General features: G+C 37.8%; 1 protein-coding gene across 2 annotated transcripts in view; it reads right to left on the bottom strand.

Annotated features, from left to right (window-relative positions):
- raver2 (ribonucleoprotein, PTB-binding 2) overlaps positions 1 to 25,914 on the bottom strand; it is a 108,848-nt gene that overhangs the window by 32,938 nt on the left and 49,996 nt on the right. For both annotated transcript variants that reach the window (XM_007248212.4, XM_022675866.2), the window contains exons 3-4: positions 25,044 to 25,516; positions 1,699 to 1,890 (exon numbers count right to left, since the gene is read on the bottom strand). In XM_007248212.4, coding sequence (XP_007248274.4) covers positions 1,699 to 1,890; positions 25,044 to 25,516 — 665 coding nt within the window. The remainder of the gene's footprint in view (positions 1 to 1,698; positions 1,891 to 25,043; positions 25,517 to 25,914) is intronic.

Here is a 25,914-nt window from a genome sequence, read left to right as displayed (position 1 = left end):
CCTACTCTATAAGGGAGTTCCTCTATTTGACATTGGGATCAATGGGCAGTCACACTCAGCAAAAGTCTTCACATGTAAACAGAGAGCTTGGCAAGCTCATGGACAGATACATTCCAAGACCAGCTGATCATGCATGCACCCTCTTACTGTGTATTGGCAAGAACTGGAAGATACAATTCATATCACGGTACAGGAATAATGATTCAATATATGACAATACTATAAGGAATCACATTTTAGGAAAACAATATTATTCCTGTATTTTTCTCACTATAAGGTGCACTAAAAATCCTTTAGTTTTCCTAAAAATCATCAGTGCACCTTATAGTCTGTCCAGTCAGGTATTAAAAGCAGTAAAGCCACTCCACTGAAAAACAGTGTTATACAGGAGTTTCAGTTTAGCTCTCCAGCACTGGGGCTGGAGTAGCATCATTATTAGCCACTAACCGTTTTTTTCTCCATTCAGTGGTAAGAATTATCGGCCTGTAGACTGCTGCTAACCCTGGCTGGCACTGCTGGAGCACCATTAGTATAACCTGCTAACCACACTAAAGACTAGCTTTTGGCCGTTCAGAGGTGAGTATTATTGCCCTATAGCCAGCTGCTAACCTCAGTTAGCACTGCTGGAGCAGCATTAGCATTAACCGCTAACCACGCTAGCCTTTTTGTCGTTCAGAGGTGAGTATATTGGACTGTAGCCTGCACTCAGGTTCCTCAGTGTAGCTCTGTCGGGTGGCATTAGCCGCTAATGCTAATGCTCCAGCCTTAGTGCTGCAACAATTGGGAATCTAAGCTTACTGTAAATAAGCAGAAGCGCTTTACTCACCTGAATAAACAATTTTCAGGAGAGAAACCTGTGTAGATTTACATCCAGCACTCGTTTGACTTTAAAAGAAAGTCTTTTTTATTACAGTTTTGTTTAATTAGCTTAGCTTTACTTAACGTAGTTAGCTATCCCCCCACCAGCAAACCTGAATTAATAGTTCCTTGTTATGTCTCTTAAAATGCGCCTTATAGTCCAGTGCGCCTTATGTATGAAAATAAACCAGAAAATAGATCAGGAAAATACAGTATTCATTATTCACTGTTACATTTTCTAAGCATTCAGAATATATCTGAAGACAATGCTATCTATTGTGATACTTTGACAAATCATTAGTTTCTTACACTATTCCCTATTCTAGAGACAGCAGTCTATATAATTATTTATTTTAAGAAATCAGAAAAGAATATGCTGTGATTAATACACAGAAATGGTGATCTAGATTTGCAGAATAATGACAAAATCTTTAATTTTGTTCTTTATTGAGGATTTGTTAATTTAGAAAATTAAATTGTCATTTCACATTGGGTGTCCAGACTTGTAAATTAGGATACTTCAGATTTGTAGGATAGGTTTAGGCCTATTACATAAAATATGTACACTTTTTTCATTGAAGTATGTTTATTGATGTATATGCGTAGTATCAGCCATATACAGTCCAGTCATATAATATTTATCTTGTTTTGTTAACTCATAAAAAACAATATATGTATATATGTCCACCTCTACAGCAGTTTGTTTTAATTATGTCTTGTAACACTGATTAAAATAACCAATTCACAGGAAAAATAAAGTATTTTTTTTTTAAGTATAAGTTAAATATGTAACTATTAATTTGCACAGATCTGTATGTGCGTACTGAAGGTGTTACTCACCACTCCTTGAGCGGCGATGAGTGCGGCGAGTGTGCTGCGGCCGGCCGTTCCCGGGCTGCACAGAGACAGGCGGATCTCGTGGCCCTGGATGATGTGACGGTCCATCTCGAGCAGCATGGCCTCCGCCTGCTCCGCCAGTTCATACTCCACCACTGCAAAACCCCGCACTGCACTGCCCTCATCCTGCGCCAACTACAACACAAACACACACACACACACGCAATTAATATTTTTCATATTCAGTACATTGACAAAGTACAAATGTTTGTTCTTACTGTAATGTAAACAAACAATTTTGTAGTAACAGTGTTGTAACTACACTTGAAGTAGTCACTTTTATTAACCGCTTGCTCATCTTAATGTGAGTGTGTGGCTGACACTTGAACCCCAATGGATGGGATTTGCGTAAGCCGCACAGGTCCTGGGTTTAAGTGGCTGCAATACCATTAATTTCTGGGCTATTTTTTTTACTGACAACTAATAAAAAAAAAAAAAAAAACATTCAGTTTGTTTACAGAATAAGTAAACACTGCACACACTGAACCTCTACTTATAAACGTTTAGACTAAAATGATAGCAGGATTGGTCAGACAGAGTGCAGAAACTGGCGTTTTTTTCTGTGGTATTTGGGTCTAAAACTCACTTGCTAAGCTAGTAGAGTATTAGACACCTCAGTTCAGCTGTTTTTAACAAATTAGCCTGAGTACTGATGATAAAAACTTGTTTCTGAGAAAGTTAAATTTTCACGTAGCTAGCTAAAAAGATTACAAGCTAGCTAGTTAATGTTAGCTCAGAAGCTAACCACTGACAGATACTTCTGGGCTAACCACTAACAGGCTAACCGCTAAATAACAGCTGATATACTTTTGGGCTTACCGCTAACAGGATAACTGCTGACAGATACTATTAGGCTAACAGGCTAACCACTGACAGAATAACAACTAACAGGCTAACCACTAAAAGGCTAGCTGCTAACAGGCTAACCACTGACAGGATAAGTGCTAAATTCTAGAGAGAAAAATGGAGGAAGAAAATAGGAGGGGGAGCAGGGAATGGCATTTAAACTGATATTTTTTCTTTTTCTTTTTAATTGGGGTGAAATAATTTAAATACCTGCAAAAACGTGATCCGTATGTGGTATTCAGATTTTGTTAATGTTTTATTTTGCTTATTTTAGGTTTTCATTTGAACTAAAGCTTAATTTCTTTTTGTGTGTATAGGAAACTGACTTATTTATGATCGTCATAAATAAAACAGCACCACAAACCTTTTTTAAAGATTAAAAAGAGAAGCATGATCTGAATCATGATCTATTTAAGGGGGAAAAAAAAACCCTAAAGAAGTTTCAGAACTGACTTTAGCTTGTCATCAGGATTTATAAGCCTGCCCTTCAAAATGTATAATATCAACTGAAATATCTTACAGAAGAGATAAGAGTCAGGCTATATCTATACGGCTGTGTAATGTAGGTATGCCCTCTGAAGCTATATGAATGTCCTGGGGCAGAGCAGATCATTTTTAGCGCTACCCATCGACTTGATTAACAGGCTGAAAGTGCTTTGCTGAGTCAGTGAAACGGTGGTGAAGCCTGGTTCGCCGAGGGCAGATGTGTTGTCATTTCTAGGCATAACTAAAACTCAGATCTAAAACTGGACTTCCTCTGCGCCAGAGCACGCTGCAGTTCTAGGAAACAGGTCGACTCCTTATTTATCACGCCTTCTACAGCTCCTGATAGGGCACGGACTTGGACTGTATTGATAGAGCTCAGATCTGCTACAGACTTTATGACACTGAACTTGAAAAAAAGTCTGAAGTAAAAAAAAAAAAAAAAAAAAATAATAATAATAATAATAATTAATTAATAATATATATATATTTTTAATGATAGTTACATATGATTCCAAATAATGCTAAATATTGAAATATATTTAACAACATACTTAAGCGAATCATTGTACTGCATTTGAAACTTTATTATTAACATTATTTTAATAAAATTTGTAGCTTATAAAATCAACAGTGTTTTTAACAAACAACTTACACGGTTCAATATAAAAAAAATATCATAATTAAAAAACAGCAACAAACGAACTAAGCAATCAATCACTCACTATTATTAATAAAGCTTTAATTTTTTTTAATTAGGAAGATTCATTCATGTTTATGTAAAACTTTAACCAACAATTAAGAGTAATTATCAAACTATTATATAACACTTTATTCGCTATTCACTGAAGCCTGTGTTCGTATTGAAGCACTGTCAAGAATTTTGTTTTTCTTAAAAAAAAAAAATCTAATTTACACAGTTTTATCCAACACGTACAGTATCTTAAGTGTGGTTCTTAAGTTTTAAAGTAAGTGGGCAAAAACTAACTGACCCAGTCAACTATATTAGTTGGCAACTAAGTGAATAGTTGATTAGTAGGTGAAATCATTACATTAGGTTGCACATGGATCACAGATTAATCTCCAAAGTTCAATCATATCGCCACTGAAACATTTTTACAGTAATAAGTTTCTTAATTTGAATACAGAGCTGCAGCCTGAGCAGCTGTTAATCACATGACTGTAGTGTAGGGGTGTGACGAGACACTAATATCACGAGATGAGACGAGACACGATACTGTGTTTACGAGAACGAGACGAGATTTAAAAATGAAATTTGAAACTTGAAGTGCAAACAGAGACAGAGCATTTTTTTAAATACAGTACAGAGCTAAGGGATTAGTACAACTGCTTATGAAACAGTCAAGTGTAAGATTTACTTACAGTATTTACATATGGTCTTGTTGATCACTCTGTTACCGTTTATTGTTTCCACTGGAGCCAAAATGCAGCCAGACATACAACTTAAAAGTAGCAGAAGCATCTTCTATGTAAATGCCCGAATTTTTCTCTTCTGCTGAGAGCTGCTCTCATTGCTCAGCCACCACACTCGCTGCTATCGCTACTGTGTTGCCAGATCCCTCCTAAAAAAGTCCACACTAAACAGTTTTTTTCCCCTGTGAGACAGGTTTAAGCTTGATGGGAAATATCGTCAAGTTTTAATCTCACGAGATCTCCTGCAACGAGATCTCCTCACACGCCTACTGGAGTGTGATGTGAATGAAACTGGAATGGAATATAAACATTCCAGTTTCAAGAGTCACAAGAATCACATGGCAACACATTAAGCATGGTCACACATCTGCAGTGATATCAATCTGGTCTTAGAGTGAAGAGCAGAGTTATACTAGTGTGAGGAATGTGAAGAACTACCTTTCAAACAAAGCCAGCTTATAACACCATTCATTTGGTTTTGAGTAGCAGCACTCGAGAACAATAAGCTCATTTGCTTGATTAATTCTGATTAACACTGAAATATCATTTAATCACTGTGATATGTTTGGGAAATCTTGCGATAATTAATCTTATCAAAAGCAGCCAGCACTAAATTAATGCTACACCTGCCGAAGCTCACAATACCTCACCAGCAGTGGCCGGCTCACAGGGTGCTAAATGCACTTAAATAATCACACACAAACATATAAACACACACCTAATACGCACATACACTCTCAAACTCCCTCCATAATTACCAAGCCGTGCTTTTTAGTCCTATAGTCCTGCTGAAAGCCACAGTGGGATTTAAGGACATTTACAAGATGAACATATTTACCCACTCACAAACACCGACACCCACACACACCATCCAGATGTGTTGGAGTGTTGTTGCCTTTCATCTGAGAACGTCAGGCCTTTGACGATGCCACCAGGGAGTCCATCCTCACTCAGTGTGTGTGTGTGTGTGTGTGTGTGGGAGAACCACTATCAAAAGTCCCTTCAGCTCCTTATTCTTCCTCATGCCTCCTCAGGTTCATTTCAGCAGCTAATTACTTTCTGGCCTAGTCTCTGGATACCCACAGCCTTTAATTATTCGGCAAAGAACAAAATGAGCTCTAAAATAGGTCAAATATAACAGTAATTATTAGTGACCACATTCATTTTTGTAAATATTATGATAAATTATTTTGCTTGGATTAAACATCTGGAATGTATGCGACAAAATAATTTGACCATTTTAAAATGATTTAGCGTGGCAATCCCTATGGATCAGGCTGAAATGCTAATCTCTAGAGGAAGCCCCCAAAATAACCAGGAATACAGAACATTGTTACCAGAGATGTGTGTAAAAATACAGTACTCCCTGCCTGACAAAACACAAAGTGTCAAAATGTACAGGCAAGAACCGAATAATACATTGTGTAATACAGTCAATACAGTATATTGTTTATAAAAGTGGATTATATACTGTTGATTGAAGAAATACCATGTAATGCAAGATTTATCTTCATATCTAATGTATAAAGAATTTTATTTATTTGTCATATTCAATACATATACAATAAATAACTCACAATAAACAGCACCACAAAATATTTACCACCATAATACCGTTTTACTATATAATACTACCATATTTTACAGACTATAAGGTGCACCGTATTATAAGGCAAAAAAAAAAAAAAAAAAACGTCTATTTTCTGGTCTATTTTCACACATAAGGTGCACCGGATTATAAGGCTTATTCTAAGGGACAACAGTCAGTAACAAGGTTGAGTAAAGCGCTTCAGTCTGGGCTATGCTACCAGCTGAACTTGACAATGAAAAAAAAGGGTGGGTTGAGATAAAAGTTGCTATCTTCTAAACTGTGTATAAATACCTGGAAATAAAAGGTGAAATGTTGATCTTTTAATGTAGCAGAAATAAAAAAATTGGCCTCATTTCTTCATGACTTTATATATACATTTATGCATATATAAGATCTATAACGTCTATTAAACAAACATATATACAGAAACTATCTTACAACTAATAGCAATGAGTTCATTATATTGTCCATGAAGGTAGAGCGTAAGTATACGGAATACTATATACCATATTTTTCACACTATAAGGCGCACTTAGATTCCTTTCATTTTTCCAAAAATTGTCAGTGCACCTTATAATCCAGTGCGCCTTATGTATGAATTATACAAGTATTTACTAGCTCTAACCGCAGCTAGCAGTTAGTCGCTGATGCTAATGCTGCTGCACCCAGCCTCAGTGGTTGTCAGGAGAAAAATCTGTGTAGATTAACATTCAGAGCTCGATTGACTTTAAAAGAAAATGTTTTTTTTTTTAAGAATTAGTTTTGTTTTGCTAAGCTTAGCTTTAATTTACACCCAGGAGCAAGACCTGCTGAATTAGAAGAAAAAACATGTCAACACCCTTGTTCCTTACTAGTGTCACATAATGAGCCTACAATCTCGTGCACTTTATGTATGAAAATAGACCAGAAATAGACATTCATTGATAGTGCACTTTATAATCCGGTGCGCATTACAGTGCTAAAAAATGGTAAGTAAAATAGCTATAATAACACATTACGTTTTAATTAAAATTAATTCTGTTCTCATTGTATTGTATGCAGGTAATCTAATCACTATTATTGGTGACTTCACATTGATGAATCACAGCTGATAATAATAGCTCTCTGTTTATTATCCAAGCTATTTGATGCTGAATGCACTTTTTTGCAATTATGGCAGCATGAACTTCAATATATTTAAAATAGAGAAAGCAACTGTAATCTGAGTGCAGATTATTCGTTATTTTGATTGATTTAAAAATGACAGAATGAAGGAATTCTCAGCTCTGTTTCTGGCCTGGCAGCCAAGCAACACTCATGGACAGAAGCACTCCTGCAGCCTGGATAGAGAGAAGCGTTTAGCTGAAGGCAGAACGCTGGAGTTCAGATGGAGAGTCAGTTTCTGCCCCAGGAGACTGAACCCCCCTCCACACAGTGCAAGAGAGAGAGAGAGAGAGAGAGAGAGAGAGAGAGAGAGAGAAACAAGAGAGGAGTGGGTGGCATTGATTGGCCATTGGCAGTTGGTGTTATGGAAATGAGAAAAAAGACAGATAGATGGATAGATAAAGAGAGGGAGAGAGATAGAGAGATAGACAGAGAGACAGAGGTTATGGCACCAACAGGCATGTGTCGGCAAGCCTATGAGGAAATGAATGAGTGACAAGAGTGTGTGTGCCACAAAAATAAAAAAGTGTGTATGTGTGTGTATATCTGTGTATGTTTGTGGATGTGTGGCTGTGTGTGTGTGCTTGCAAAAAGCAAAGATGGAGAGAGATGGAAGATTGAGATAGAGAGAGAGAGAGAGAGAGAGAGAGAGAGAGACAGTGAGAGAAGATAATGGTGGGCAGGGAAGTAGAGTGTGAGTGTGAGTGTGTAAAAACATGTACAGATAGGGCGAGGGGGAGAGTGTGTGTGTGTGAAAGAGAGAGGAAGAGAGGGATGTGGTAGAGTGGTAGAAGGAAGAAGGAAGTGAGGGAGTACAAAAACAGAGGTAGTTAAATAAGGTTCACCATTGGGACAGTTGCCTAGTGAGTGCTTTACCTAGTGTAAATGAGTCCTTCACATATAATGAAGGCCATTACAATCTATTAATCGTAAATGAGAAAAAGGTCAGACATCCAGCCATTAAAAGTGTCTGCAGCCAAAATTCACCCTTACAAATTTTCTAAATACCCTTTTGGAAGTGTTGTCTTGTCTTATCTGACAAAAGTATTGGGACACCTGCCCATCTGATTGCTTCTTTTTTGATATTTAGAAAAAAATAAATAAAAGTTTTATTAGGTATTAAGGATTTTATCCAACTTTTGTTGAAGTCTTTCAACAAAGTCTTTGCTGAATATGCTGGAGCATTGCTGTGAGGATATGATTGAATTCAGCAGCAAGAGTGTTACTGAGGTCATCCCAAAAAGTGTTGGATAAAGCGCTATCATTAAGAGAATAGCATCTTTAATGACCTCAATGAAAGTCAATGTAAAAATGATTTTATTAAGAAAAAGTATTTCTGGAGAACTTCTATTGGTCCAATCATCATGAAACAACTGTATATATGTATAAATAAAAGAATGTTAGGGGCTCCGAGTGGTCAAGCGGACTAAGGCGCTGCCACTATGATTGGGAGATTGCTGGTTTGAATCCCGTTCAAGCAGCTTGCCATCAGCTGCCGGAGCCTTGAGAGAGCACAATTGGCTTTGCTCTCTCTGGGTGGGTAGATGGAGCTCTCTCCCTACATCACTCCAAAGGGTGATGTCGATCAGCACAAAGCGTCTGTGAGCTGATGTATCAGAATCAAGTTCCTGTTTTTTTTTTCTCAGAGCGTGCTGTGCTGCTACTCAGGAACGATGCATCAGCAGCAGTTCGAAAAGAGGCAGTGGCTGACTTCACATGTATTGGAGGAGGCATGTACTAGTCTTTACCCCCCTGGTGTTGGGGCATCACTAGTGATAGGGAGAGTCCTAATGAGTGGTTCGATAATTGGCCTTGTAAATTGGGGAGACAATGATAAAAAAATGATAAATAAATAAAAATAAATAAATAAAAGGGAATATTGTTTAATGTTCAAAATGTACACGTTACATGTATTTGGCATGGTGCCAGTAGGTTCACATGTATCTGCTCCAAAGAGTCCTTTTCTATCAGCAATACTTCTCAACCGAGACCATGCAAATTGTCAGCATGTGCATTTGCCTAATGCCCAATATATCCCACACTAGGGCTGTGCAATAAATCATATTTTTATGGTTATCTCGATATGACGTCTCAGGATAAACACATTGAATAAACAGCAATATTGCCATTAACAACATAAACTCTATTACCCAATGTAGCAAAAAAGAGAGCCTTTCACGCTGCACACTATAATCATGTGACATAACTGGGCTGGAGGCAGAGCGAGGTAAAGCAAGGTTGATTGAATCTTTGTTGTTCAGTGTTTAAAATGTACACACACATACATTCCTGTGATATAATTTACCAACATAAAGACACAACACGTTTTCATATTGATCAAGTGTTAAAAAAAGCTCCAACACAGTGCCGACGACAGATCCATACAGAGATCAGCAAACAGTCTCTCCAAGGACTGGATTCCTGCATACTCCACGAGTTCAATCTGACAAGATTCTGCCATACACACACACACACACACACACGAGCACACACATAAATATTGGCATGCGCTTGGCAGCAGTGAGCAGTGAGTTACCTAAGGCTACCGTGTGCCAGCTCTTTAACACAGACAGGGCAGTGTATGAAATGCTCTATATATAGAGCAGGAAAGCATTTACATTTGTCATGTAGAAAAGTGCCAGGCAGCTGTGTGTGTGTGTGTGTGTGTGTGTGTGTGTGAGTGTGAGTAACAGTAACCAGAGAATACACACCGCTCACACTGCTCCCAGAAGAGGAGTCCACCGTGTAAGAGACACACACTATCTCAAGTTCAAGCTTTCAACACTAGCCCATCTTCAAACACCGCCCCCACCCCCCCACCCCCCCCGAAGCTACACGCACTCACATACATTTTTGTACCTATATATATAATATAATATATAATATATATAATATATAATATAAAGCTGAAATAAACAGTGTTGTTTTGTTCAAGAAACTATGGACAACATTTCTCCCAAATTTCAAATAAAATATTGTCATTTAGGGCATTTATTTGCAGAAAATGAGAAATGACTGAAATAACAAAAAAGATGCAGAGCTTTCAGACCTCAAATAATGTAAAGAAAACAAGTTCATAATCATAAAGTTTTAAGAGTTCAGAAATTAATATTTGGTGGAATAACCCTGATTTTTAATCATAGATTAATCACATGTATCTTGGTATGTTCTCCTCCACCAGTCTTTTTATTTATTTATTTTTGTATATATTCTTTTGTGTTTTGTACTTATATTTGTATACATATACTTACATACACATACACACTGTCTGACCTGATGTCCAATAATTGCCACACTAGGGCTGTGCAATAAATCATATAATTACCGTAATTCCGATACTAGCTTTCAGGGTAAGCACTATGGGTGGGCGATATAGTCCTAAAATAATATCACAAAATTTCATGGTATTTTCACGATACCGATACTCTTGGCAATATATGACAAAACATTGAATAAAATTTTTTTTTCAAGAATTGACTACTACCACAAAACTAAAATTCAATTTTACTATTACATACGATATATGGTACACCCCTTACTGAGATATTACAAAATACAAGAATTTTATCAGATTTGTAACGGAATCAATGATCCAGAATGTCATATTACTAATAATATACAAATATGTTAATGTATCCAGGATTAAAGTAAAATAAATACTGGACAGATATAATCTGGCTCTAGTAGACATATGATAGGAAATGAGAACAGTGTGATTTTTTTCTCTTGATGTGATAATTAGAAAAAGCAGAAGTAACAACAAAACTCAAATTCTACTACCCGCATGCAGCATCAGAGAGAGACTATGTGATCATGTGACATAACTAGGCTGGAGGCAGAATGAAGTTAAGGAAGGTAAACTGAAATAGAGGTCCAGTGTGTGAGTGAATGAACACTTGAAACTACTTTTTAGAACTGAATGCATTCACGTGCTGAAAAACCCTTAAAAGAGCTTATCCTAATATATTACACCTTTTCTCCATATCATATATTGATCTCACACCTTGACAGATGTGATTTTAGGTTTAGATAAGAAGTGTTTTTTTTTTTTTCCCATAATGTCAGGTTATTCTGACATCATAGGTTAATTCTGTTTCATTCTGGGGTTTAACAACAATTAAATATCTCTGAAAACATGAGTTGAGTTAAGTGAATGAAAAAGAGAGAGACTGAGAGGGGGGTTGAGAGAGAATGACAGTGTAGTAACACTCTGTCTCGCAGGTTCTGCAGCAGCATGCTGTAGCTGATAGATAAGAGGCAGATAGATGGAGTGGTCCTGGCTTTTATTATTATTTTTTTTTACAGGATTTCTTTATGCAGGTGTGTCATGGCCAAACACTGACACACAAACACACAGATAACACAAACTTAAAGAAGATTTTTGACTGTGGTGCAACAACCTAATAATCTTATGGGACTTTGCTCCATTTTTTCGAACTAAAGCTAAAGATCTTTTGTTAGGAACAGACCAGTTTACATTCGGAACGCATGTTAATGTCAGGTGTGAACAGGGTTGACTCTGAATAGACAAATAATAAATAAGGTAGGGCTTTGAGTGGTCCAGCAGGCTAAGCGCTGCCACTTTATTATCAGGAGATCGCCGGTTTGAATCCTGTTCATGTAGCTTGCCATCGGCTACCGAAGCCCTGAGAAAGCACAATTGATCTTGCTCTTTCTTGATGGGTAGATGGTGTTCTCTCACCACATCACTCCAAAGGGTGATGACGGTCAGCACAGGTCATCTGTGAGCTGTTGTATCGGAACTGAGTCGCTGCTCTTTCCCTTGAGCGCGCTGTGATTCTACTCGGCAATTCTGCATCAGCAGCAGTTTAAAAAGAGGCGTGGCTGACTTCACATGTATCGGAGGAGGCATGTGCTAGTCTTCATCCTCCTGGTGTTGAAGTATCACTAGTGATAGGGGGAGTCCTAATGAATGGGTTGGGTAATTGGCCTTGTAAATTGGGGACAAAATGAAAAAAATAATAATAATTAAAAATATAACAATAATAATAATAATAATCAAAATAATAAACATGAAATCTGAAATTGAGGCAGGTCTTGGTAGGGATTTTGCTTCTTGTCCCTTTTGCCATTCACTCCAGTAAACCTTTACAAGTTACAGGTCTGCACCAACGGCCCCATGCCCTTAAAACCAGCAAAACAAATCAATACGGCTCACACGTCTTCTTGTTTTCTCACACATATATATTTGGTACATACAGAGGGAGGGCTTTTCTTCAGGTTACTGGGTTTCCGCTCTCTACCTCAGCCTGCAGCAAATTGCTGATCTTCAGAGAAAAAAAACTGAAGAGAGTGGGATTCTGGTGGGAAATGGGGGATTGTGACTCCTTGTGAAAAGGCTGTGTACATTTATTTAAAGGCTAGAGTGTCTGAAGGCACTCTCGGGTCTGGGGAAACAAAAAACAAACCGTAACAAATGCGCATAAGCCAACTGTAGCAATGCAATTCAATGCAGGCGAAAATACATTAATATTAATTACAACATTTGACCAACGCTCTTATCCAGAGCATCTTACATTTGAATTATGTTTAAACTAGGGCTGTTGACGTTAAAGGTGCCCTTCCACTCAAATCCACTTTTTCTTGTTGTTCGTGAAATAGATCTCTCAGAGTTGTATAAGCAAGCGGCACATAAAACTGTTCCTCAACCTCCATTGTCTGCAGGAGCTACTAAAATATTTTTTTTAGAAAAACAATTTGATCAGGAAAAACAGGTTTTATATCACCCTGTGAATTAGTATCTATGGCCTTGCCCACCTTGGCTTGTGACTGCCCAGAGACAGAGCTGAAGGCAAGCAGCGACATCATCTCTTCAGATAGGAGCTAACAGCACTAGGAACAGCATGGCAGTTCATTCCTGTGTTATTTGTGCAAATATAACTTCAGTGTTATATGTTCTGCCTAGTAATTCATAGCTAAGGAACAAATGGTTAGAATTTGCTTATGGAACACCACCAGCAAAGTACAATTGAGATAGATGGGGTATTTTCAGAACAGTTCTGTTCACACTAGTTAAAGACCTGGACCTGAACTACCTATCTCTGCGACATAGGTCTCCGGTGGATTTTGCGTTTTACACATGTTGTAAAGTAACATTTGACACTGCAAAGACTGTTATTAGTGTAACAATGTCTTTATGTTAAAACATTTCTAACTGTTGTCCATCTCGCTGTGTCACAGTGCTGTTAGCCAATCAGAGGCTATATGTTTGCATATATGAATATTCATGAGCAAGAGCCGAAATCCTATCGTTTCTCCTGCCACCTCCTCCACCGGACTAAAGCAGAGTTATACCGGATCACCAGAGCAAATTTTTTTTGCTCACAAAAAAAGCTCACATGGCATTCATTCATATTACAGAACCACAACCACAAGAACTTCCGCCGTAATCTGCCCGCCCCCTCCCAACACGCAGATTTTTGCAGAATTTTTTTTTTTTTTGGAGTGCTTCTCTTGTGGTAAGAACGTGATCTGGTCTCGATCTGACCCTGCTATCAAATATGCTTATTTAGTAATTAAGCTAAACTGCTGATAAAGAGCAGTTTAATCTGATATATTAGCTAGATAATATACTGCTTTGAACAATCACTGTCTCTGCTGCTTCATGCTGTTTACACGCTCCTTTTTAAAGGGTTGATAAATATTTTATAAAGGAGTTAATTAATGTTATAAATTAGGTTGTAAACCATTAATAAGCAGTTACAGTACATAAATAGAAAGGGCAATAAGTGTTTATTCATGTTTATTCATGTAAGTATTTACCACTTAATGTATAACCATTAATACATTATTTATAAACCCTTATTTTAAAGTGGTTCCCAGTAAATAAAAATTGGTTAATAGTTTACAGCTAATACTTAGCAAATATTTGGAAATAAAGTGAGCTTTGGAAATTGATTTAAGAAAAAATGTCAATTTATAAAGCCTTTGTCTGTAGATAGATAGAACAAGAGAGGAGTGGGTGGCATTGATTGGCCACTGGCAGTTGGTGTTATGGAAATTAGAAGATAGATAGATAGATGGTGTTCTGAAACTTCTGACCTACAGTATACTCTACACACTGTAATTTCACAATATATTTCACAATATTCTACGTATGTATGTATGTATAGATCTGACTCTGATGCTGAAGGGTGGTGCCATTTTCTGGGCAGAGGTCAGAGCAATCCTAAGAACGCTGAGTCATTTTAATAAACACTACAAACTCTCAGAAGCATTACGCCATCGGAAATAACGAGAGACTCAATAATCATATTCGCTTTACTTTACACTTTACTCTTCATGCTGTTTACACACGTAGTATGTGCAGCGTTCAGTGCTAACTTCCCACTATATTTACTTCCTTGCTCCCACATCAGACAGATCTGACCAATCAGAGCAGATGATGTAAAAAAAAAAATACTCTTTTCAATTAGACATGCATTCTTTATTACAGCAACATGTTGGCTTTATCTCCACTCAAACATATAAGTGTATGCTAGTACATTAATTAACACCACTAATATAAATTTAACTGCATTTTACATTTCTTACACTCATTCTTTTATTTAAATTTAAATATTCACTAAAAACATGCATCTTAAGAAGAACAGGTGCACTTAATCGCAGTTAATCACCGAATATTGTGATTAATCGGACTAAATTTTTTAACTGATAGACACCACTTATTTAAACTAAGTTATGTTCAAATAAACAAGTAGGAAATTGTAATTTAAGAACCGGTCTGGACTGGTGTAACGCTGCATGCTTGTCCAGCAGGGGAATGAAACCCTAACCCTAACATTACTCACCACACTACACAAACACAGATTATCCATTATACCACACCAGCCTACTACATTTACCTACCAAAACATATCTGCATGCACACACACAAATCAATACATGATCACACACAGAGTGCACTGTCCTCTGTACTGTGTATGCAAATCTCCTCATGTCAGTCTGTGGTGTTTGTGTTGTGAAGCTCTGATCAAGAACCAGCCCTTACAAAAACCCCATGCACTCTCCCCTACACTGAGCTTCTGAGAAACCACGCAGCTAATCAGTGCAAAACAGTGCCTCCGAGGAGCATCGCGATCAACAAACCAGTGGAGAGGGGAAATTAAAAATTGTTCCACATTTTTAATGCAGTTTTCAGAATGTGAGCATATTAATTTTTAAAATGACCCAAAATGCAATACTGAATAATTCAAAACTTGAACAAAACAGAGGATCAATATTAACATTTCCACATTATTAAACATTCATGATTACACTTAGACTAAGTGTGTGTGTGTGTGAGTGTGTGTGTGTGTGTGTATGTGAGACAGGCAGTTCCCAAGATAAACTGGGGTGACTTACACAGGATAACAGTGTTCAGCTCGTAAGCCTCGGCCCTGACCGGCCATTTACACACAGTTAATCACAGAGCCGCACACGCGTATGTGTGGTTCATATGATAAACAGGTGTTAAAGAATGATCAGCAATAATCAGCAAGAGAAAGAGATGCCCACACACTGCAACAGACTGACCGCACACCACTAACAATGTCAGGGTAGGTGAGGTCTGTCTGTTAATCAGTCTGCACACCTATACATATTATTAGGTGTCTTCACACATTTGACCAAAATGTATGATTGAATCTATCAGTTCTTTTGGTAACACTTTACAATAATTAAATACATTAATTAACACTACTATTGTTAATCATTGCCATTTCTTTAACTACTGTCCCAATTCGTTATTATTTACAACCTATATATATATAGCATTATACAGAAGTTTCAGTTCAGTTCTCCAGCACTGAGACTTAAGAAGTATTAGCATTAGCCGCTAACCATGCTAAGCACTACCTTTTTTGCTGTTCAGAGGTAAGTATTATATGCCTGTAACCTGCGTGTTTACCGTGTTTAAACAAGCTACGTGGGACAAACTGCAAGCTAATATCATCCTGGCTTACTGGAACACTCAGGGTTCCTTAGTGTAGCGCTGTCAGGTGGCATTAGCCGCTAACCGTGGCTAGCCTAATTGGAAATCTGGAAATTTAAGCTTACTGTAAATAGTCAGAAGTGCTTAGCTTACCCAAATAAACAGTTTTCAGGAGAGAAATCTGTGTGGATTAACATTCAGCTCTAATTTGACTTCGAATTGTGTTTTTATTTTTTAGAATTATAGTTTGTTTACTTAGCTAAGCTTTAGTTAACTCAGTTATCCCCCACCACCACCCAGCAGCGAGACCTGCTGAATTAGAAGGAAGCATGCCTGTTCCTTACTAGTGTCGCATAATGTGCCTTATATTTCAGTGCGCCTTTTGCTACACTTGCACAACCAGGGAGCTGGGGACGCATTCTAAAAAGCTACAGAATGGAAAAGGAGTGTGTGTGTGTGTGTACATCTGTGTCAGCATGTATCTGACAGTTTGAAGAGACAAAGGCAACTGTCCATGAAATTGTGTGAGAAGGTCAAGGCAAGGGTCAAAAGACTTGATGCTAGTCAGCTTTCATGTCAAAACTGACAGAATTGACAGAAAAAGAAACTGTTGGAGGTGTGTGTGTGTAAGTGTGTGTGGGGGTGTGTCTGTGTGTGTGTAAGAGACAAATTTAGGTGCCCAAAAAAGGGGAACTAGTTAACAAAAATCTTAATTATTAGTGTAAATCACGAAAAATTCACATGTAAGCAAATTACTGGATACTATCTTTTAGCAAGGGTGTAGGTCAAAAGTTTTAGAACACCGCCATTTTTTCCCTTCATTTTTGTCATTTAATTAACAAATAAACAAAAAACAATGAAAAAGGTCATTTTAGTAGTGTTAAAAAAAAGAAATAAAAATATAGTAAAGTAAATTGGTACCACTTTAGAATTAGGCTCCTTTTTAAAGGGTTGATAAATATTTTATAAAGGAGTTAATTAATGTTATAAATTAGGTTGTAAACCATTAATAAGCAGTTACAGTACATAAATAGAAAGGGCAATAAGTGTTTATTCATGTTTATTCATGTAAGTATTTACCACTTAATGTATAACCATTAATACATTATTTATAAACCCTTATTTTAAAGTGGTTCCCAGTAAATAAAAATTGGTTAATAGTTTACAGCTAATACTTAGCAAATATTTGGAAATAAAGTGAGCTTTGGAAATTGATTTAAGAAAAAATGTCAATTTATAAAGCCTTTGTCTGTAGATAGATAGAACAAGAGAGGAGTGGGTGGCATTGATTGGCCACTGGCAGTTGGTGTTATGGAAATTAGAAGATAGATAGATAGATGGTGTTCTGAAACTTCTGACCTACAGTATACTCTACACACTGTAATTTCACAATATATTTCACAATATTCTACATATGTATGTATGTATAGATCTGACTCTGATGCTGAAGGGTGGTGCCATTTTCTGGGCAGAGGTCAGAGCAATCCTAAGAACGCTGAGTCATTTTAATAAACACTACAAACTCTCAGAACCATTACGCCATCGGAAATAACGAGAGACTCAATAATCATATTCGCTTTACTTTACAGAAACTAGACTAAGTTCCCTTTAAAGTGAAGCTTGACAGAAAACCAGCTGTGACTGACATATAGACATATAGTCATAAATAGACATATAGTCCTCTTGAGCAATGATGACATCTCAGACCACTATCTGTTAATAACACAACTTCTTCTGTAGCACTCTGTCTACACTCCTATCTTTACAGGTTTTGATAGCTTCACTGAAAATCGGTAGAGTGGATTATTACAGGACATTAATAAGCCATCAAAGCTGTGATTTTTTTGATTTACCACATCTCTGCTGGGCTGTCTGACAAAACAGTCACTCAGCATTGGCTCAATTTCAGGCACGATCACTATTTGTAAACTGATGAAAGACATGATCTGAGAGCTCACTGTTTTTTTACAGAGGCCCAAAATATATCTAGAAGGCTACATATCTGGACCTGTTGGGGAGTCCAAATCCAGTAGTGTGAAAAGTGATGTGACGGCAGTGAGTGTGGTGACAAGCTAAAGCCAATGAGAATTCAAGACATGGGGTGAGAGGAAATCCACAGCTTCAGTTGCACAGCATCAGCAGGCATGCATGACCCTGTTTGTTTTGCTGCAAATCAGCACAGAAACAACTTGGGTTTCTTGATTCTTAATGACAAAATGGGGTCTTTTTTGTAACAAAACAATAGACAGTATAAAGTGTGAATGTGACCATGTGAAAATGTACTGTTCACAAAATCATTTTGTATTTGGCCTTTTAAAAGCATGTAAATCACATTTAAAAACCTGTGTCGATCACCTAATTTTCAAAAGATCAGAATTGTGTGGAAAAAGGGGCGCCAAGTGGTCCAGCGGTCTAAAGCACTGCCACTATGAGCAAAAGGTCGCAGGTTTGAACCCCCGCTCATTCAGCTTTGCCATCAAGCTGCCGGCGCTCAGAGGGAGCACAATTGGCCCTGCTCCCTCCGGGTGGGTAGATGGCGCTCTCTCCGCACATCACTAAAGGGTGATGTCCCCAGCACAGGGCGGCTGTGAGCTGATGTACCGCCGCGCTTTCCTTCAAGCGCGCTGGCTGCTCTGCAATGCTGCATCAGCAGCAGCTCGAAAAGAAGCGGTGGCTGGCTTCACATGTATCAGAGGAAGCATGTGCTAGTCTTCACCCTCCTGGTGTGTTGGGGCTTTGCTAATGATAGGAGGAGTCCTAATGAGTGGGTTGTGTAACTGGCCGTGTAAATTGGGAGAAAATGGGAAAAATTTGAAGAAAAAAAAAAAAATGTGTGGAAAAGGACCCTAATTCATCAAGCTTGCCACCTATTGTTTCACCTACTACTTTCATCCACGATTCATTTTCCCCCAAACTGTCGACACACTGTCACTGTACTGAAGACATCAAATCTTCAAAACTACCCTGCATTGCCTAACATTTTATTTTCTTAACTAACATTCGTAGATGGTATAACATGTGAATGTGACCATTTTAAAAAAAAATACCGTTTAGTAAAATAAATAAATGTAAAAATTGTCTACTAGCACACAAAACTGTTTAGTTTTTGGCCTTTTGAAAACATCAAAGGCCATGTTTCAGCAAGAGCTTAGAGATCCTAAAATGACACACATGAGAATGGAGAGAAAATCAGATAAGCTTCTTCCGAATGAGAATTTTAATGCACCAGTTTGGCTATATATTGTTTTTTTTTTGGTGATGATAATGTAAATTGAGTGTAGTGTAAGGAGTCATGTAATATATTTTCATAGGGAACTTATTATAGTGTTTCTACTTAAACAAGTCGCTGTATTATTAAAATCAATAACTACTGGGAACAATACACTTATACACTTTGCTATTTTCTCCATAATCAACATTCACTATCCTTTTTTCATTCGTTTTATCACTGAAACACAGCAGATTATTAAAGTGGCAACTGCACACCCTACGAAAAGTGACCAAAACAAATGAGAGGTGCTGTAATGCTCACATGGGGCACACCATAACTCAATTTAAATCATTCTAATAGCATTTACTACGAGAATTCTCTAGATGATAATCATTTGTCTTCATTTATATTATCGCTCCAGACCCCCTAACTCAGACCCCACCTGGGGCACACTGAATTATGGGTAATGCTGTTCATGTTTCTTATGTAACAGATGTGATTTTGAAAACCAGGTTGAAAGCCCATGTGTTCCAATTGCAACAAAAGGCAAGGCTACACAGAATGAGCCTTAATACTGTATTATATTATACTGTGTACTACATTGTTTGTGAATGTTTTATGAAGCAGTAACCAGATAGCATGGAGCTTGATTGGCCTGAGCTTGACTGACGTATGGCAGCATCTGTTAATACTCGGAAAAGGCCATGCAGAATTGGGCAGAATGTAGTTTATACTGAATCGGAGTGCTGGCAAATGCAGCGTGGGCCAATTCTTATAATATACTCAGCAACCGGGGCCGGAGTCAGTTTTGCTATCTGGATAGCCACTGAAGAGGGAGATCGGTACACTGTAAACCCAGAAGTTGTTTGAACGCAAATAAATTAAGTCTGTTTTACATAAAATTGGAGATTTCTAAACAATACTCAACTATTTTGAGTTAGTAGAACATTTGTGGGCACATATACACTTAAACTGAGGTGTTTGAGTCGAATCAACTTACAATAACTGAGTTTAGTCTGTTTCCATTAACAGCTTCTTTTCCATTTGCTTCTGTCACAATCTATTTGCATACTGGGTGTGTCCAACAGTTTCTGACACTCATACTCAGTGTGTAGTTATTCACCCGGGGCTACCTTAGGTAAACTTGTAGATCACATATTATGATTAAATACTTGGCCTCTGTGTTGTTGGCTGTAGAACAAGCATCATTTACTGAGCTGCAGTAACTCTGTGTTCTCGCTATGCTCTCAGTACTTAATTGTTTTCTTTCATCTACTTTTCTATGAGTATTTAAAAAAACAGTTGAATGAAACCAGAAAGAAGACTAAATACAAGTTCAGGAAAATATTAATTTTAAATATATATGTATATGTATTTGTTAATTTCATTGTACTTAAAATTACATTACATGAACTTAAAATGTATTAGGTAATCGGTTACAACAAAAGTTTTGAGTTTAGTCAACTTATCAGGTTTTACAGTGTAGGGGTTTATACAACTGCATTGTAATGTGCCCATGTCTAACCATTTTATAAAATGCAAATTCATTATCTTACGCTCTGTCCAGTTATTTTTGTTATTCTGTTATTTGTTGTGCTATCTGCTGTATTTATTGTGCTATAGTATACAGTGTCACCCAAAGGACATTTGGGTACTGGTTCCTTCCTAGGTTTGTTCCTCTTGACTTAAGGGAGATTTTCCCTCCCCACCGTCAGCACTGCGTTTACACCATCAAGACTCAGACCCGGTCCTCTGTAAAGCTGCATTGTTATAACATTAGTTGTAAAAAACACTATATAATTGAAATTAATTGAATGAAAATCACTGTAATACCTTGGCTTTCATGGCTTATTTCTGTCATATGACTGTGCTGCTGTTTCTTTGTGAGACTCATAAGCTCTAAAGGTTGTGGCTGTGTTTGTACAGTAAGCCTCGTCGTCCTTAAACCACAGGCGAAACATGAAGCAGACCGAGCCGTTTTTTTTTTCACAGTGCCAAAATCAATTAGACCCCAATACGCACCACAACCAAACCATGCTGAGACCCTTACAGGGCAATTCCTGTAAAAACATTCGTCCTTGGACCATTTTAAATGTTTTAAATGGTTTTAGATGCCTCAGTCATGTTGTGTTTTGCAAATGTGAACAGGTCAAATGACTCAAGAACCCTCTAAACAGAATCATAAACCAGCCAAACTCAGCGCATCATATGCATAGAGGAGTCTGACTTTAGAAGAGTCTAAGCATTTCCTTTTACCATCCCTTATGCCAATCAATACAGATGAATGCAAATGTGATTGGCCCTCTTAGTAGCACTGTTTCTCCCTTTTTTTTTTTTTTGCTGACATTTTTAAATTCAGCCTGAAAAACATTCTCGGTTCAAGCATCTCCTCAGAGATCTTCAGTAGCCAATATTTATAGGAGGTTTCATTAATGTAATTTGTCTGGTATGCCAATTATATATGAATACAGTGTTTTTATTTAATTTATTTGTGCATTTGTGCAATTTAACCTTTCAAACTTTTCCTATCGAAGTGCATAGCTATATTCAGGGACGCCCTCAATCCATTCACATGGAAAAAAAACAACACTGTGCTGAAGACTCTTCTCTTTCACCCATCTTTCTCTCTCTCACACACACACACACACAATATTCAGCTACATATGCATTCTAGTTTAAAAAGCATTAAAACTATCCTGAGATATTATAAGACAGTAAAAAAGGATATAGTCTGTATCTAGTCTGCCAAACCTAAACCACACTACACTTTTTTCACTATCCCCCTTCTAAAAAATATGAATCATGATTTTATATTGTGGTGATTAATACATTTAAAGCGACTTACACAACTAATATATATATAATTAAATTTTTATTTTTTTTTACTTTTAAATTTAAATACCCATTATTAAAAGCTTAAAAGCTTGGTAGGCCACATGGTTTACACACACATGATATTTGGGCTGGTAATTTGAATGTTTTTTGTTTGTATAGTTTCCGTTAATATATATTTAGTAAGCTATTATTATACTTTAAGACGTGCAGACTAGTACAATATAAGACTTTCAGGAACACATTTTTGTGATAAAATGGAATGTTTTCATACCGTTTCAATAATAACTAAAAATGTATGTAAAAAAATGATCGACAACTTGGATGTGTTCTTTTTTTACTGCATTGGATCGGGACTCTGTATTGGCAGATACTCAAAATCAAATGGCTCAGTTCTAAATATATACACACATTAGTGGCATAAATTATATTTTTATTTTTATTTTATTTTTTATATTTTTGGTTTTTAAAAATCATTTATCATATTATTGTCCTGGGACAATATATTGACGATAAAAAATGTTATCGTAACAGGCCTAGTAAAGATCTAATAAAACTAATAAATAATAGAATTCTAAACATAGAATTCCTCTGTTTCTGTTTAACACTGCATGAGATAATGACTGCTATCATTAGACCGTGAAAACCAGTGAACTAACAAATATTAATAAGATAATTACGCATTTAAACTGCCACACCTGCAAGTCACTTCTCATTTTCTAGCATCTCTCAAAGATGAAACAGGAGAACGAGAGAGGGAGAGAGAGAGAGAGAGAGCTTTCCACCAATCGACTTGTTTGCACTTAGCCGTGCTGGTCTCAGCATGCCAACAATCAGAGGGCTGAGCGTTTCTGAGAGCACAGTGGCTAAAGAGTATACAGTACAGCAGAAGCCTAAACGCTCTGAGTGAGTAACAGTACAGTGATGAACTGTGAGGTCAAAGCCTTACGCTTCATCCACCTCCGACACTTCTGCATATGAGCATATGGTGTGGGTGCAGCTCTACAGTGGAGCTACATGTGATTGTGAGGGTGTGAGGTATTGATTTCTGTGTTGGCTGGAGCCGCATCTAACGGCAGGCCTAAGATCAGTTATAGCCTGGGGCTTTAAATGGTTTTGATTGGGGTGTGGGCTGAGGAAACCTGACTCTGCATCATGACTAACGCCGCTGCTGGATGCTGGAGTATTGATTCGCCTGGGTTGGCTAGGTAAGAGAAAAGGCTGCCATATTAACACACAAAAGAGAACTCAAGCTGGGGGTAAGGTTTCAGCGTCAGCCCTCGACACTGTGTCTGGAAGTGATGAGCGACCTCTACACAAATCCGCACTCAAGCAAGATCCACTTCTCTGATAGACTGAGATAGCAGTGTGAGACACACAGACACACACACAGACACACACAAATGTACAGAAGATCACTCTGAGAAAAAGAGAAGACATACTACATGCAGTATACATATTTACGTTTTGTAAGTGAAGAAAGCAGTAAGACTGTGCTTCCACTATATGTATATATACAATGATGCTTTAGTTTGTGAACCCTTTAGAACTTTTGATATTTCTGTATTTTTCTTTTAGATTTTCTCAAATAAAGAGAAGCCAGTTACACAATTTAAACAAAAATATTAGACTTGGTCATTTATTTATTGAGGAAAATGATCCGATATTAAATATTTGTGAATAGAAAATTAAAAGAACCTGGTAGGTTTCCTCATATTAACTCTTAACTTCAGGTCCTTCCACAACATTTCAACTGGATTATTAAGGTCAATACTTGGACTTGCAATTTTAAAGCATTAACTTTACTGTTCTTGAAACTTTCTTTCGTAGAACCTCTTGCATGCTTAGGGTCATTGTCTTGCTGCATGGCCCAATTGTCTGCTTAGATTCAATTCATGGAAATATGTCTGAGTAAAGGCCCAGATGCAGCAAAACAGCCCTGAATCATGATACTACCACCACCATGTTTCACCATAAGTCTTGTATGCTGGGATGCAGTGTTTTCCTTTTTTCAAACATAACAGATTTATTTGAACCATGAGGTTGCAATGTTGTTTTTGGAGAGCAATGGCTTTATGCTTGCAACTCTGCCATGCTGGTGAATGGTGGACTTTAGCCAACATTAGCCAATGTGAGAGAGGCCTTCAGTTGCTTAGAAGATACCCTGGGGTCATTTGTGACCTTGCCAACTATTACATGCCTTGCTCTTGGAGTGATCTTTGTTGGATTCCATACACTTAAGATATGATTTTGTAACATTTTTCTCCTTTGTTTGTCTCATAATACACCTCCACAGACATATATGTGTTGTGAAGTGCAGACTTTGACAGATCCCTGTTCTTGAAATAAAAACTAAAAAAAACAGGGTGCCCACTCACACCTGATTGTCATCCTATTGATTGAAAACACCAGACTCTAACTTTCTACGTTCTAACTAACTGCTAATCCTAGAGATTCACACATACATTTGCTACTTACAAATATGTAGTATTGGATCATTTTCCTCAATAAATAAAAGCACTAGTATATTTTTCTTTTTGTGTCATTTTTAACTGGGTTTTCTTTATCTGCTTTTAGGACATCAGATGATGTTTTGTTCATATTTATGCAGAAAGGTTTCACAATCTTTTAAGCTGTATGCTTCTTAAGTACAAAACGCCACAGAGCGAGACTTCAGACTCAGACCGTGCCCCTTACTCTGTGTATATAACTATTAACTCCACAGGCAGGTGGGAAACGCATTTACTCCTTTTTTTATCCACGTCAGTCAAGCTTAAGTACCTAAATATGATCCAGCCCCCCCTGCTTGTGCTCACCTGGCAGAAGATGGGTTTGTAGCGTACTGAGAAGATGTGTGCCAGCTCCTCTGAGTCGTCGAAATCAGCGGGCAGCCGGTCCACGCACAGGCACTTGGAGTGGAGGTGTTCGGCAGTGGTCAGCTGGTTGACGTCGGTCCACTGCACCATGAGCGCTCGGTCCCCCTGCACTTTGCCCAGCAGTTCGGAGCGAGCCCTAGAGGCTGAGTCCTTCTTCATGTACTCCACAAAGCCGTAGCCTTTGGAGTGGCCCGTCAGCTCGCTGTAGACCAGAAAGCAGCGCTCGATGTTCCCATAGGACCGCACCAGCTCCTGGAATTGAGCGGCGGTGAAGGTGTGAGGCAGGTTGGTGACGCACAGCAGCGAGTCCGTGGGCTGCAGCTGGACGGTGATGTCGCGGCCGCGGACCGACGTTTGGTGCAGTGAACGGATGGCATCTTGCGCCTGGTCACCGTTTAGGAGTGTAACAAAGGCTGGTGGGACACACACACAGACACAGATACACATTAATATACATAGAAAAGACTGGAAAACGAGTGTCAAGTGCACACACTGAGCAGGAGTCATTGCTGTACCACATAAGGAGGAAGGACTGTAAATACACCACAAAGAACCACTACCTCTGATGGGTTTAATCAACTACGAAAAGCACGAACGCATTAGCTCATCAAGCATGAAATAAGATGCTAATTACATAAAATTAAACATGTCCCACTACAACAACCAAAATAAATAAATAAATAAATAAAAACACAGCACATGGCACCTCTAAAGACAAAGCACTAGCACACACTTCTACCCCTCATCTACTTATCTTCTCTGGGGTTCCCCATGGTTCACCACTGGGGCCAGTCTAAATATTTAATCAAGC

Source organism: Astyanax mexicanus, chromosome 5 (genome assembly GCF_023375975.1).
Source record: "Astyanax mexicanus isolate ESR-SI-001 chromosome 5, AstMex3_surface, whole genome shotgun sequence".
NCBI lineage: Eukaryota > Metazoa > Chordata > Actinopteri > Characiformes > Acestrorhamphidae > Astyanax > Astyanax mexicanus.
This window is presented reverse-complemented; position numbering and strand designations above follow the sequence as displayed.